The sequence below is a fragment of the Bos taurus genome, chromosome 19 (genome assembly GCF_002263795.3).
Source record: "Bos taurus isolate L1 Dominette 01449 registration number 42190680 breed Hereford chromosome 19, ARS-UCD2.0, whole genome shotgun sequence".
NCBI lineage: Eukaryota > Metazoa > Chordata > Mammalia > Artiodactyla > Bovidae > Bos > Bos taurus.
Genome location: NC_037346.1, coordinates 17,681,303 through 17,694,116, shown reverse-complemented (window position 1 = coordinate 17,694,116; position 12,814 = coordinate 17,681,303). Strand labels below are relative to the sequence as shown.

The 12,814-nt window shown below is 52.0% G+C and overlaps 1 protein-coding gene across 1 annotated transcript in view; it reads right to left on the bottom strand.

The window, feature by feature from the left end:
- Window positions 1–3,111: 3,111 nt before the first annotated feature.
- MYO1D (myosin ID) overlaps window positions 3,112–12,814 on the bottom strand; it is a 360,182-nt gene continuing 350,479 nt past the window's right edge. Inside the window, 1 exon segment of the mRNA NM_001075838.2 lies at window positions 3,112–5,189. Coding sequence (NP_001069306.1) covers window positions 5,033–5,189 — 157 coding nt within the window. The 3' untranslated portion in view covers window positions 3,112–5,032.

The following is a 12,814-nucleotide window of genomic DNA, read 5'->3' as shown; positions in this document are numbered from 1 at the left end:
GCCTGGGACTGAGCCAGTGCCCATGACATTTGCCCTGTGGAGCTGCAGGGATTGGGGCGGGGGTGATGTCAGGGACCAGGGTGATGTGGTAATGATGCGCCCCTCCCCTCACCCCCTGTTGATGTAAAGCTGTTTCCAAACAGTTGAGTCTCTTCTGAAGACGAAGCCTTGTCCCGAAAGGCCCAGGGAGACGGCTGGATCTTGGAGACAATTATGAGCCGGGAGCCGAACTCCTGACTGCCTGCTGATTCTCCCGCTGATCATTTGCAGCTGCTGGTTTGGGTCTCCACCTTCAACCTCAGTGGCTGTAAAAAAAAAAAAAAAAAACCCATGATGTGTCACTTAATTTTCTTTCTGATTCTCCCAGATCGGTGGCTGGGGGCTTGGGAGAGGACCCAGAGAAGGGAGCCAGCCTTCCGTGATCCCTCTGGCTTTGGGGAACAAAGACTGATGTGAAGGCCCACAGAGAATTCTCTCTTCCAGTCTCAAACCCCAAGGGGAGCTGGAAGGGGAGGCTGGGGGTGAGGGAGGCAGGGGGCCGTTTTACATAGGATTAGCTTCCAGGTGGCTGCCATTTCAGCACAAGCACTACTGAAATTCACATAAAAAAGAGAAAGCTGTGAAACTGAGCTCCCGATTTAACAGGCCCGGCGTCGAGCCTGCGGCCCCGTGGTGCTCGCGAGAACGAGGGCCTGCCCCAAGCTTGGGAGCACGGGCCTCAGCTGCGCCCTGAGGCCCACGCCCAGCCGCTCCCAGGACCGCCGGCCAGATTTACCTGCCGCGGGGCTGGAAGGAACCCGCGGCTGCCGGCGGGGACCTCGCGTGCAGAGCCTCTCCTCCGCGGGAGTTGTCACACAGCCTGTCTGTGCAGATTCTGCTGCCGTGTGTGACCCGAGGTAGGCGGCCGGCGGGGGCGGCGGGGTCCCCGGCAGCACACGAGGGTGGGGGAGGGGTGGCGTCCCGGGGCCAAGTGTCAGCAGCCGGGACCGGGGTCTGGAGTCGCTCCTTCGTGGGCCTTGCTGGGCCTTGAAACGGCGAGAACGCGCACCCGCGAGATTCCAGTCGTGTGTGTTTCCTTCTCTCTCTCCATATTTATTTTTTTAATTTATGGAGGCGGTGCAAATTTCAGGAATGGTTGGGGACTAAAGAAAGAAGTCTCTAGTTCCATCCATATGAAGCCTGGCGAGGTCTCCTCCTCTTGCACTGGTCATCAGTATTGTGTAAAGAAACCGATATACTTGAGTGTGCAAGCAATGAACCCATTTGACATGCTGCTATGAAGACTACTTTTAGAACAATTAAAAAAAAAAAAAGAAAAACTAATCTACAAAAAAAACCCCACCCTTTATTCTTTAATTGTTGCTTTTACAGTGATATTGTGCATGCAAACCAGGAGCATTTTGTGTCTTAAGAAAAATAATCTTAGAACAGATGGCTGTGAAAATTACACCCGTGCACAGAACAAGTCACAGGAATAATAGTTCAGGATTTGGTTTTCCTCTTTTTTCTTGTAAAACCTGAAGGGTTGATATATTCTTTCCATGCAGTTATTAGAACTTAGTTTTGTTCTAGCAGTTGTTAAACTTGCAATGAAAAGGAAATGTGCCATTTTTTTTCCACTTGGAACTATTCTTAGCTGTATATTTGAAACTGCTAATTACACACGTGTGATGTATGTTGGTTTTTTAGTGCAATTTCTTCTGTAGCTATTCTTTGACCAAACTGTGGGTATTGTTAATATTAATTTATATTTGTCTCATTTTTGTATGTATGCGTAGCGTGTTTGTAAGTATGTGTGGTTTATAATCTGACAAGGTCATGAAGCTCAGTTTGGCTGTAATTTAATTCCCCTCCCCTTATTTTTATTTATTTTTGTACTGTGCTGATTAAATAAAATGCACTGACCATCCATTACACAGACTGTGTTTTGTGGGCACATCCTTCAAGAGCAGTCTGGGGGCTCATTTTTATAAAGGATTCTTGTGCTCAGAACATAATTGGATTGTGGTGTGGGGGAGGGGAGGAGGGCAGGGTTAGGGGAGAAGGCTTAACAATTGTGTTCACTGTTAAGGTGATTAAGAAAGAAGCCCAGGTGAAGTCAACTTGGGTTTCTTGGTGTGTCCAGGGCAGGAGTTGGTCTCTCAAGGCCCAGGACCTCCGACCAGGGAGGGTCAGGCCCAGGTATGGCCTGGCGAGGGCTGGGTCCCCAAGTGTGCTGGCCCAGGCTCTGCTTGTAGCGCACTGCCCCAAGGTCCCCCGGGCAGCAGGAGCCGGCTGGGTCCGTGTGGTTCAGCCCCGCCAGCCTAGCTCTGTGCAGGTTTCAAGAGGAAACTCCAGCTCCCAGATAAGCAGCCTCCCCAGCCCCTAATTGTGGCAAGGCTGGGGCCCCCTACCGGTTGTATTGCCATCGGTCTGTGCTCACTCTTGCCACCAGCCTGGGCCTTGGAGAACCTGGTGTTTTGGCCTCAGTCCTCCCCGGGCTCTGCGCCTGGTGGGCTGGAGCTGCCCTGGGCTTTGGGGGCACTTGTTCAGGTTGTGCCTTTGAAGCTGGCAGCCTTTCAATCGGGGCGTCTTCTTTGTCTTCTGAGTCAGAAGCCGTCGTTGCGTGCTCCGGCCAGTGACTGGGGGTTGGGAGCATCCTCTGGCTGCAGCACCCTGGGGTGCTGGGGTTGCCCCATCTCCCTGCAGGGCCTTGCTTGCCGGCAGCTCACCCACCCCAACCAGAGGGCTCAGGGAGGGGCTGACCAGCCAGCCAGGGTGCACTCAGGCCTCTACCTGAGCTGCAGCCCTGGGCATCCGGGCCTTGCGTTTATTCTTTGCGCATTTGCATGCTTCGATTTCAGTAAAGGTGAAAGCAAAGCGCTTTCAGTGTGCAGGCCTCAAAATAGTGGTTAACACCACCACCTGGCCCCCTCCTGACTCCTCCTCCCCACAGCTGTTTTCTATTTAATATTTTTCATCAGAAGCCTCAGGCCAACTATCCTCCATTTTTACCTTACTTGTGCTTAATGCTCCTTTCAGCCTCCAGGATAACAACTGACTTTCTACATGCCCAAATTTCACCATTTTAGATAGTTTTCAACTCAATAAGCAGAATACCTTTAAGAGTAAGATTTAATGCTTTATTGCTCTTGATGATAAATCAAAATATGCTTTAGAAATAAAGTTAATTTAATGGAAAATAGGAATATACGCACCAAACCATAAAACCACATTTAACTAAATCACGAGAAAACACTTCATTGCATACAATCACTGTGTCCCCCCTGCTTTGCCTTCGGCGCCGTGATCACACCCGAAATTCTTTCCCTCAGTGACCACACACACTGACTTCTTGCAGGACATCATGAAAAAGTGCTTGTGGACGGTGCTCGCGCGCCGGCCCTCAGCCGGGAGGCGCTGCGCTCGAGGGCCAGAGGCCACACCCAAAGGCGGGAGGTCGGACTCCGGAACCCCCCTCCTCTCCAGCCTCCGAAAGGCACTCATTTGGCATGTTCTGTTTTGGTGTGTCTAAAACATAACGTTTGCATGTATCTAGTAAAGCAACAAGTTTGGGGCAGTAAGTGGAAAGGAGAGGCGATGTTCCAGTTGAGGAGGACCGATAGCGTCAAGGCAGTTGGCAAAGCTGTGGGTGTTGCTGAATGGGGCCCTGTGCGGGTAGCTGACCAGGCTTGGAGGATGAGAGTGGGTTTCAGAGACCAGGATGGCAGCAGGGCTCTTGTGCTGTGGATGGTATGGGGTGTGCATGTGCTCAGAGCCCTGGGGGTGGTGGCAGGCTCTGGGTGTGCTGGGCGGGGCTGGGGGTGGGGGGAGGGGAGCCCCAGGGGTGAAACAGTTAAGAAAAGCCAGGATGTGTTTCTTGGACACCCTGCCTGGCTCCGCCTGGGGCGTGGGCCCACTCTCAGCGCCCCCTTAACCACATGGGGTGCCTGAGTCTTGACTCTTGAAGGTTCCAGGCTGGGAGCCCTGGGGCTGCCCAGGGGAGTGCGGCGTGGTCCCGGGGCATCTGGAGCACACGTGCGCTCTGCAGGGCAGGGACTGGCAGGGCGCCGCTCTCCTGGCCTGGGTGGGCATCCTGGCCTGGCCTGCAGTGCCAGGACCCCTGCTCTCTTTCCTATCGCTCCCCTTCCCCAGGTTCCTCTGGGCCCCGACCCTCCTGCCCCCGGCCTGGTTCTCCACGTGAGTGTGAGGCAGAGGCATTGGAGGGGGAAAACTTCAGACCCCCTAGTGCTCCCCTTTCTTTCCATTTTATTAGTGTTCCTGACACCAGTGTGGCACAGCGGACGTGGTATCTGGTTAGTAACCCTGCTCCTAACTGCAGAAATAAGTGTAAGACAACCACGGCCTGGGCTGCATGGTTCAGTAAGACGGTTCCTGGAGCATTCCCCGAGCCATGCTCTCTGGGCAGAGGGTCAAGGGGCTGGGGGCTGGCTCTGAGTGGGACAGACTGCCCACTGGGCGAGGTGGTTCCTTTGGCCAGGGGCTCCTGGGCTGAGGGGCTGGCTCTCCAGGTGAACCTGCTCACCTGGTGGTCTTGGCGGGCTGCTGGGGAGAGGGGGTCCATGGGGAGTTCCGAGAATCTCCCTGAACCAGGGCGTGGGGTTGCTATCCTTAGGGAGGAGGGGGCACCTGAGCCCAGAGAGGGCAGGGCTACCTCTCCACAGCCGCCCGCAACTCCAGAGGCTTGGTCTGGTTGGAAACAACATCCAGGCTCCCCCAGCCCTCCCCTGGCAGGGCCAGTAGCCAGTCACAGGGCCAGGCAAGCCTATCTGACCTGGCATGGGGGTGGCCCTCACTGACCAGAGGGGAGCTGTTCTGGAGAAGCTGCTGCAGGCTGGGCAGGACACAGGGTCTTTGATTTGTTGAGGGGGCCGTGGACAGTCGGGACAGAGGAAGACAGAGATCAAAGGCAGAAGCCGGACTGGACCTCAGGGAGGAGCCGCAGGGAAGGCAGGGGGCCCCCTCCCAGCCTGGACCCTGGTGAGCGGGCGTCTAGCGGCGGCTGGGCGGGCAGCCCCCGTCTCCCTGCGCTTCAATTGCCGGGCACGCTGAGGATGAAGCCTGAGCGATTCTTGGTGAAGTCAGGCTGCGGCTGGTTGAGCCGTGTCTCCACAGAGACCGTGCACTTCTTCCCGTGCAGGCTGCACTGGACGGGGTTGGTGACGTTGACTTGAAGGTGGCGCTTCTCACTGGAAGAACCAAGAAGACAGGCAGTTAGCAGGTGGCCGGGGGTTGGGGGGAGTCTCCCGGGCCACCCAGGTGCCCCCCAGGCTGGGCACAGAGAGGGTGAGGATGGGAGAGATGGCGCTTGGCTATAGGCCCAAACCAAAGTCATAGGCGAGCCAGGGCCCAGCTCCCGAGAACCCACATGTGGGGCAGGACAGAGCATGGAGCTGCAGCGGAGCCGCGGTCACCACCCTCGGGCCTGAGGCCAAGGACCAAGGCCTGGGCTTTAGATGTCAGCTGGGGGATGTGGCGGCAAGGGGCTCTGATGTGATCATCTGCTTTCTCTGATGCCAAGAGAGAGCCCCAGGGGTGCTGCGTCCAGGGGCAAATGGAGGCTCTTCCCTACCCATGGTCTCCGACAAGAGAAATGCCTTCCGTGAGTCCTGGCTCGGCCCTGGCTGTCGTGGGTCTGGCTGTGAGAACCAGTCTGATGCCAGTGGCCCTGGGGTCGGGGGTGCTGCCCCCACATGGGGCGGCTTTGTGGTTGGCAATGTGGCAGGGAGGGTGAGCGGCGCTTCTACCCGTACTGCTGGCAGCTTGTGCGTGTTCCCCAGCCCGGGGGCCATGTGCCCTCCTGGCCCAGCCAGGGTTGCCGGGCGGGGAGGCTGTGCACTGCTAGGTAGAGGCAGTGCCCGGCCTCTGGCGCCTTGAGATGTACCAAGTGCACTTCAGGTGCCGTCCGCGTAAGAGCTGGGAGACCTGTGGCTGGCACGGGCTCACCCTGTGCCTTGTGCCTTGCTGGCTTTCTCAGCACCGGGAGGTCTGGACGGGCTGGCCTGGCTCCCTGTGCTGGGCCTGCCTTCAATTCCCCTGGGGCGCTCTTGGGTGTGGTCAGGTTGGGCTTCCTGGGTGGTGGCTGCTCCTGGCATTGGATGGGGGATGCCAAGGGTCCACCTGGATGGGAGGCCAGGCCGAGGCTGGCCCAGGGGAGAGGGAAGCGCTTTCCAGGCACTGCCTGGCCTGGGTGACACCATCTCTCAGACCCTTTACTCCATAGGAAGAGCACCCATGGGCAGTGGCACGCTTAGCCTCTGAGTGCCCGGAACACCAGGCTGGCCTTTGCCGCAGCACGGAGGGGCAGCTGTGGCCGTGTTCTTAGGGGCTTTCCACATGGCTGTTTCCTACCAGCTTTCTTGTTCAACGTGTTGTTGGAGCAGAAAATGGGCACAGGAAGAGACCCACTGTTATTTCTCATGGGCATTAGGTATCTGCTGCTTAATGTCTCGTCCGCTGCAGCTAAAACCTTGGCTTAGATGGCTATTTTTAACCAGGCTTGGGCATAAAAATAGCAGAGCCCATTGTGGGCAGTGCCTTGGGCACCTCTTCACTCCTGCAGGAGCCAGGATGCCGTGCCTGTGGTCTTGGTGAGGGGTCCTTGGACCCTCCGGACCAAGCGGAGCCCTGGCACTGAAGCCCTGCTTGCAGCTGGAGATGCCCCGAGTTCCTGCCTGTCTTTGCAGGGCTGCTGTGGGGTTTGGGCAGAAGAGAGGGGCTTGAGTAGTTACACGTGTTGAGGGCAGGAAGAAGCACCGGCTTTCTGGTCTGAAGAGCTAGGCGGCTAAGCGACCCCTGGCTGATGCCATCCACACTGCCATCAACTGACAACAGAGTAAGGTAATGTGGATTGAGGCTGACTTGTAGAGGAAGAAAACAGAATTACCACACGACCCAGCAATTCCACTTCTGGATATATACCCAAAAGAAAACAGGTGTTCAAACAAAAACTTGTACAGGAATGTTTATAGCAGCATTATTTACAGTAACGCAGAATAAACTTTGGATATAATTCATCCATTTATGATAAAAAACACAAACTCTTCAGATAGTGGGCACAGAAAGAACACACTTCAGTATAATAAAGGCCATATATGTGGCAAACCCACAACTAACATCATACTCAGTGGTGAAAAGCTGAAAGCGTATTCTCTAAGATCAAGCGCCCACTCTGGACACTTATTCAACGTGGTTTTGAAAGTCTTGGCCACAGCAATTGGAGAAGAATGACCATACTGCCCAAGGCAATCTACACTCACAGTGCAATCCCAAATTACCAATGGCATTTTTCACAGAACTAGAACAAGAATTTTTAAAATTTGGGTTTCCCTGTGGCTCAGCAGTAAAGAATCCACGTGCAGTGCAGGAGATGTGGGTTCAGTCCCTGGGTCGGGAAGATCCCTTGGAGGAGGGAATGGCAGCTTACTCTAGTATTCTTGCCTGGAAAGTCCCATAGACAGAGGAACCTGGTGGGCTACAGTCCATGGGGTTGCACAGTTTAGGGTTGCACGACTGAGCAACTGAGCACTCAAAAAATTTTTTTTGGAAAATACATATGGAAACACAAACCCCCCTGAAAAACCAAAACGATCCTGAGAGAGAAGAATGGAGCTGGAGGAATCGCCCTCCTTGACCTCAGACTACACTACAAAGCTACAGTAATCAAAACGATGTGGCATGGCATAAAAACACTTATAGATCAGTGGAGCAGGAGAGAGCCCAGAAACAAACCCAGACACTTACGGTCAATTAATCTACGACAAAGGAGGTAAGAATACAATGGAGAAGAGACAGTCTCTTCAATAAGTGGTGCTGGAAAAACTGGACAGTAAAAGAATGAAATCAGAACACAACACTATGTACAAAAATAAGCTCAAAATGAGTTAAAGAAGTAAACATAACACCACATACTATAAAACGCCTAACATATGCCTAGGAGTGGGATTTTAGGGTCATAGGGTAACTCTTTGATTCTTAAACTACTGTCCTCTATAGCAGCTATACCAATTTACTGGAGAAGGCGATGGCACCCCACTCCAGTACTCTTGCCTGGAAATCCCATGGACTGGAGGAGCCTATTGGGCTGCAGTCCGTGGGGTCGCTAAGAGTCAGACACAATGGAGCAACTTCACTTTCACTTTTCACTTTCCTGCATTGGAGAAGGAAATGGCAACCCACTCCATTGTTCTTGCCTGGAGAATCCCAGGGACGGGGGAGCCTGGTGGGCTGCTGTCTATGGGGTTGCACAGAGTCGGACATGACTGAAGCAACTTAGTAGCAGCACACCAATTTACAGTCCCACCAAGAGTGTAGGAGGGTTTCTTTTTCTCCACACCCTCTCCAGCATTTAATATTTGTAGATTTTTTGAAGATGGCTATTCTGACTGGTGTGAAGTGATACCTCATTATAGTTTTGATATGCATTTCTCTAAAAATTAGCAACATTGAACATCTTTTCATGTGCCTTTTGGCCATCTGTATGTCTTCTTTGAAGAAATGTCTATTTAGGTCTTCTGCCCACTTTTTGGTTGGGTTGTTTATTGTTTTGATATTAAGCTCTATGAGCTGTTTGTATATCTTTGAAATTAATCCCTTCTCAGTAGCATTGTTTGCAGATATTTTCTCCCTTTCTGTAGGCTGTCTTTCCTTTTTGTCTATGGTTTCCTTTGGTGTGCAAAAGCTTTTAGGTTTAATTAGGTCCCATTTGTTTATTTTTGTTTTTATTTCCATTAGGAGACAGATCCTAAAAGATACTGCTACAATTTAGGTCCAAGAGTGCTCTGCCTATGTTTTCCTCTAGGAGTTTTATAGCATCATCCCACTACTGGACATATATCTGGAAAACACCATAATTAAAAAACATACATGTACCTCGGCTCACTGCAGCACTGTTCGCACGGAAGCAAACTGAATTTCCATTGAGAGACGAATGGATAAATAAGATGTGGTACACATATGCCGTGGAATGTGACTCAGCCATGAAAAAGAATGAAATGACGCCACTCGCAGCAATGTGGATGGATGCAGAGATTATCATATCATGAAGTAAGTCAGAGAAAGGCAAAGATATGGTATCACTTATGTATGTAATCCAAAACTTGGCACAAAGTTTAAAATCTTATTTACAAAACAGAAATTGACATGCAGACATAGAAAACAAACTTACGGTTCCCAAAGGGGACAGAGAGGAGGGAGAGAGAGAAATTAGAAGATTAATATATACGCACTACTATACATAAATAAGCAACAGGGACCTCCTATATAGCACAGGGAACTATATTCAGTATCTTCTAATAAACTACGATGGAAAATAATCTGAAAAATAATATATGTACATATAACTGAACCACTTTGCCGTACACTCAAAACTAACACAACATTGTAAATTAGCTGTACTTCAATAATTAAAAGGTAGAAATAACCCAAGCATCTATCAACTGATGAAGGAACAAACAAATGTGGTCCAATAAAATATTATTTAGCCATAGAAAGAATGAAGTAATGATGCCTGCTACAACATGGATGATACCTTGTTAAGCTAGACAGAAAAAGCTACGTTATATAATTCCACTCATATGAAATGTCAGAATAAGCAAATTCATAGAGACAGAAAACAGAGGAGTTGGGGTGTTCCTTTGATGAAAATATTCTGGAACTCATCAGTGGTGATGGGTGTGCAACACTGAATGTACTAATTGTGACTAATGGTAAATTTTAAGTTACGGGTATTCTACCACAATTTTTTTTTTTTTTTTCAAGTGGGTTGATCTAAAGGAAATGTAAGAACTTGCCCTCAAACTGTGTTTTTTTTCCTCAGCATTTTAATAGGGTTTTAAGGCCAGCGAGGGGTTTCTTGTGCTTATCTTGAAGACAGACCAGTGCAGGCGGGTCCAAAAGGCAGATAAGGGAGTGGATTCTCTGCAGGTGTCAAGTGACATCTTCTGCTGGAGCTTCACCACATGGGAAATCTTCATGGAACCAGCGCACGGTCCTTAGTTTTTAAAGAAAAGAGAGCAGATTTTATAGCTGCCGATGACAGCTGTGATGGAGGCTGCTGGCTGTGAGGGGGAGGGGCTTTCCTCCCCGTTTTCTGTTACCGGATTTAATGGCTCAGCAAACTGTGGAATTCGGGTACTTTCATCTCGTTTCATCTGTTCCAAGCCATCATTGCAGACAAATGGCCTTGATCAAGTTACTTTGCTTCCGTTTCCTCCAGTCCTGTGTTCACCAGAGAAATCCATGGGTCAACACAAGACCGGATCCGCGGGCATCCCTTGCAGCCGTGCGCTGAAAAGTCTTGCATTCGGTGTGGTAGCGCCAGTGTCTGCAGGGGCCGAACCAGCCCAGAACTTGTCCCTGCTGTCCAGACCCCTGCCCCGCAGCAGCCCGGGACTTGAGCCACCTTCTCTCTCTCTCTCTTTTTTTAAATTTATTTATTGTGTCTGTGCTAGGTCTTCGTTGCTGCGAGAGGGCTTTCTCTAGTTGCGGTGAGCAGGGGCTACTCTTGAGCTGGGGTATGTGGGCTTCTCACCGTGGTGGCCGCTCTTCTTGCAGAGCACGGGCCCTAGGCGTACGGGCTTCAGTGGTTGTGGTGCAAAGTCTTAGTTGTCCCTCAGCATGTGAAATCTTCCTGGACCAGGGATCAAACCTACGTCCCCTGCATTGGCAGGTGGATTCTTACCCACTGGACCGGCAGGGAAGCCCCGCCCTCTGTTCTTGAGGGGGTTCCCTGCTGGAGCTCTAACTCCTGCACTTGAAGGGAACTGGGATGCGAGTGAGGGGAAGTGCAGTGGGCTGATGCATGGATCCTCTGGGGGAGTGGCCAGCAGTTCCAGAGACTTCAGGGCTAACGCAATGATCTCTGTGTTTGGTCACAGGATGTGGTGGGAGGAAGCTTGCTTTGCACCAAGCACAGGCAGGTCGTAAAGAGATGCTTTTCGCAGCGGTGAGACATGTAGTGTTTCACAATAAACTTTAAATTCACCAAGACGGGCCACCCTCCACCTGAATGCCTCTGGGGCACAGTGCAGGGTCTCCAGCTCTCAGGGAGGACAATGGTCTGCTCGTTTCTGCAGCTGGTCCCTACATGTTTCGCTTCCTGCAAGAAGGAAGTCCTTTGACACAAGTCCTTCTGCTTATGTTAAACCACAGAGGGCAGCTTTCAAAATCCTGCTGTATGAAATGCTACTTCTGTTTTTGTCAGGGTCAAACGGACACTTTGACCACGGTCCCTCCTCAAGCAAGTCTGAGAATCCAAGCGCCCGTGCAGTCTTGAGTGTGGGTGTCACATCTCCTGGCCTGCTCGGTCTCTCTGGGTTTGTGGCTGGTGAGGGATGGGGGGGCGGGTGACACCATTTTAAAAAGTTTTTTCTTTTTTTTTTACTAACTTATTTGGCTACACTGGGTCTCAGCTGCAGCACATGGACTCTGTAGTTACTCCGAGGCTTGCAGGATCTTATTTTCCTGACCATGCAGGGATGGAACCTGCATCCCCCGAACTGCAAGGCCGATTCTTAACCACTGGACCACCAGGAAAGTCCCGTGACACCACTGGGACTGAGTCATTAATGGTTCTGGGCAGGCAGCATGTCCTGAGGACCCCACGCAGCCTGCATTTGCCTCCTCCACCACACCACCGAATGATAGGCTCCTGGTCTGGTGGGCAGAACCCCTGTGGCCCTGACGCCTCCCCTCCAGGCAGGGACACCCTCCCCCAGGCTCTCCTCTCTCAGCCCCATCACCCGTCTCTCCCCCATCCACTCTCCTCCTCTTGATGGAGATTTACCAAGCACCCATGCTGGGCTGGGCTCCGTCCAGAGAAAGTGAACATAAAGAGGGTAGGATGCAGGTCCCGACTTCAAGGCACCCATTCTTTTTCTTTTTTAAAAAAATTTTTCTCTTGTATGTATGTGGTCGCTCAGTCATGTCCGACTCTTTGTGACCCTTTGGACTGTAGCCTGCCTGTACAGCCAATTAACACTGTTGTGATGGTTTTAGGTTGACAGCAAAGGAACTCGGTCATACATATGCATGTTTCCATTGTCCCCCAAACTCCCCTCCCAATCAAGCGGCCACGTAACACTGAGCAGAACTCCCTGGGCTATATGGTAGGTCCTTGTTAAGGCACCCGTTCTTGACAGGAAGATGGGCAAGCGCGAATGACCCGAGATACGCACAGGAGCCACCGGAGCGTGGGTGGCTGGCCTGGGATGCCAGAGGGGATGACGTCAGACAGACGCCTCGAGAAGCAGCAGGGATCGTGCAGGAGCCTGTTTCTGTCTCCTCGCTCCCTAGATACGTTTATCTTTGGTCCTTTTCATTCTATACACTCTCCCCCAGTGCCCTGCTTCCCTGGTGGCTCAGTGGTAAAGAATCCGCCTGCCAGTGCAGGAGACCTGGGTTCGATCCCTGGGTTGGGAAGATCCCCTGGAGAAAGAAATGGCAACCCACTCCAGTATTCTTGCCTGGAAAGTCTCGTGGGCAGAGAAGCCTGGCAGGCTACAGGCTACAGGGTTGCAGAGAGTTGGACATGACTGAGTGACTGAGCACGCACACCTCCACCCTCTCCTCCAGGGTGTCACCCATAACTGGGGTTTCAAGGACAATTACCCAATCAGTGCCCCCTGTCTCAGCCAGAGGCCCGAGCACATAGGTGCAGCCACCTGCTAGACAAATCCCCTGGATGTGCTGCAGACAGCTGAGCCTGTGTGTGTCCAACCCTGAGCTCATCCTCTTGGCCCTTTCCCCAAACTGCTTCCCTCCTCCTGTCGAGCCTGTCACAGGGAGACGTGTCATCATCCATCCATCACATAGG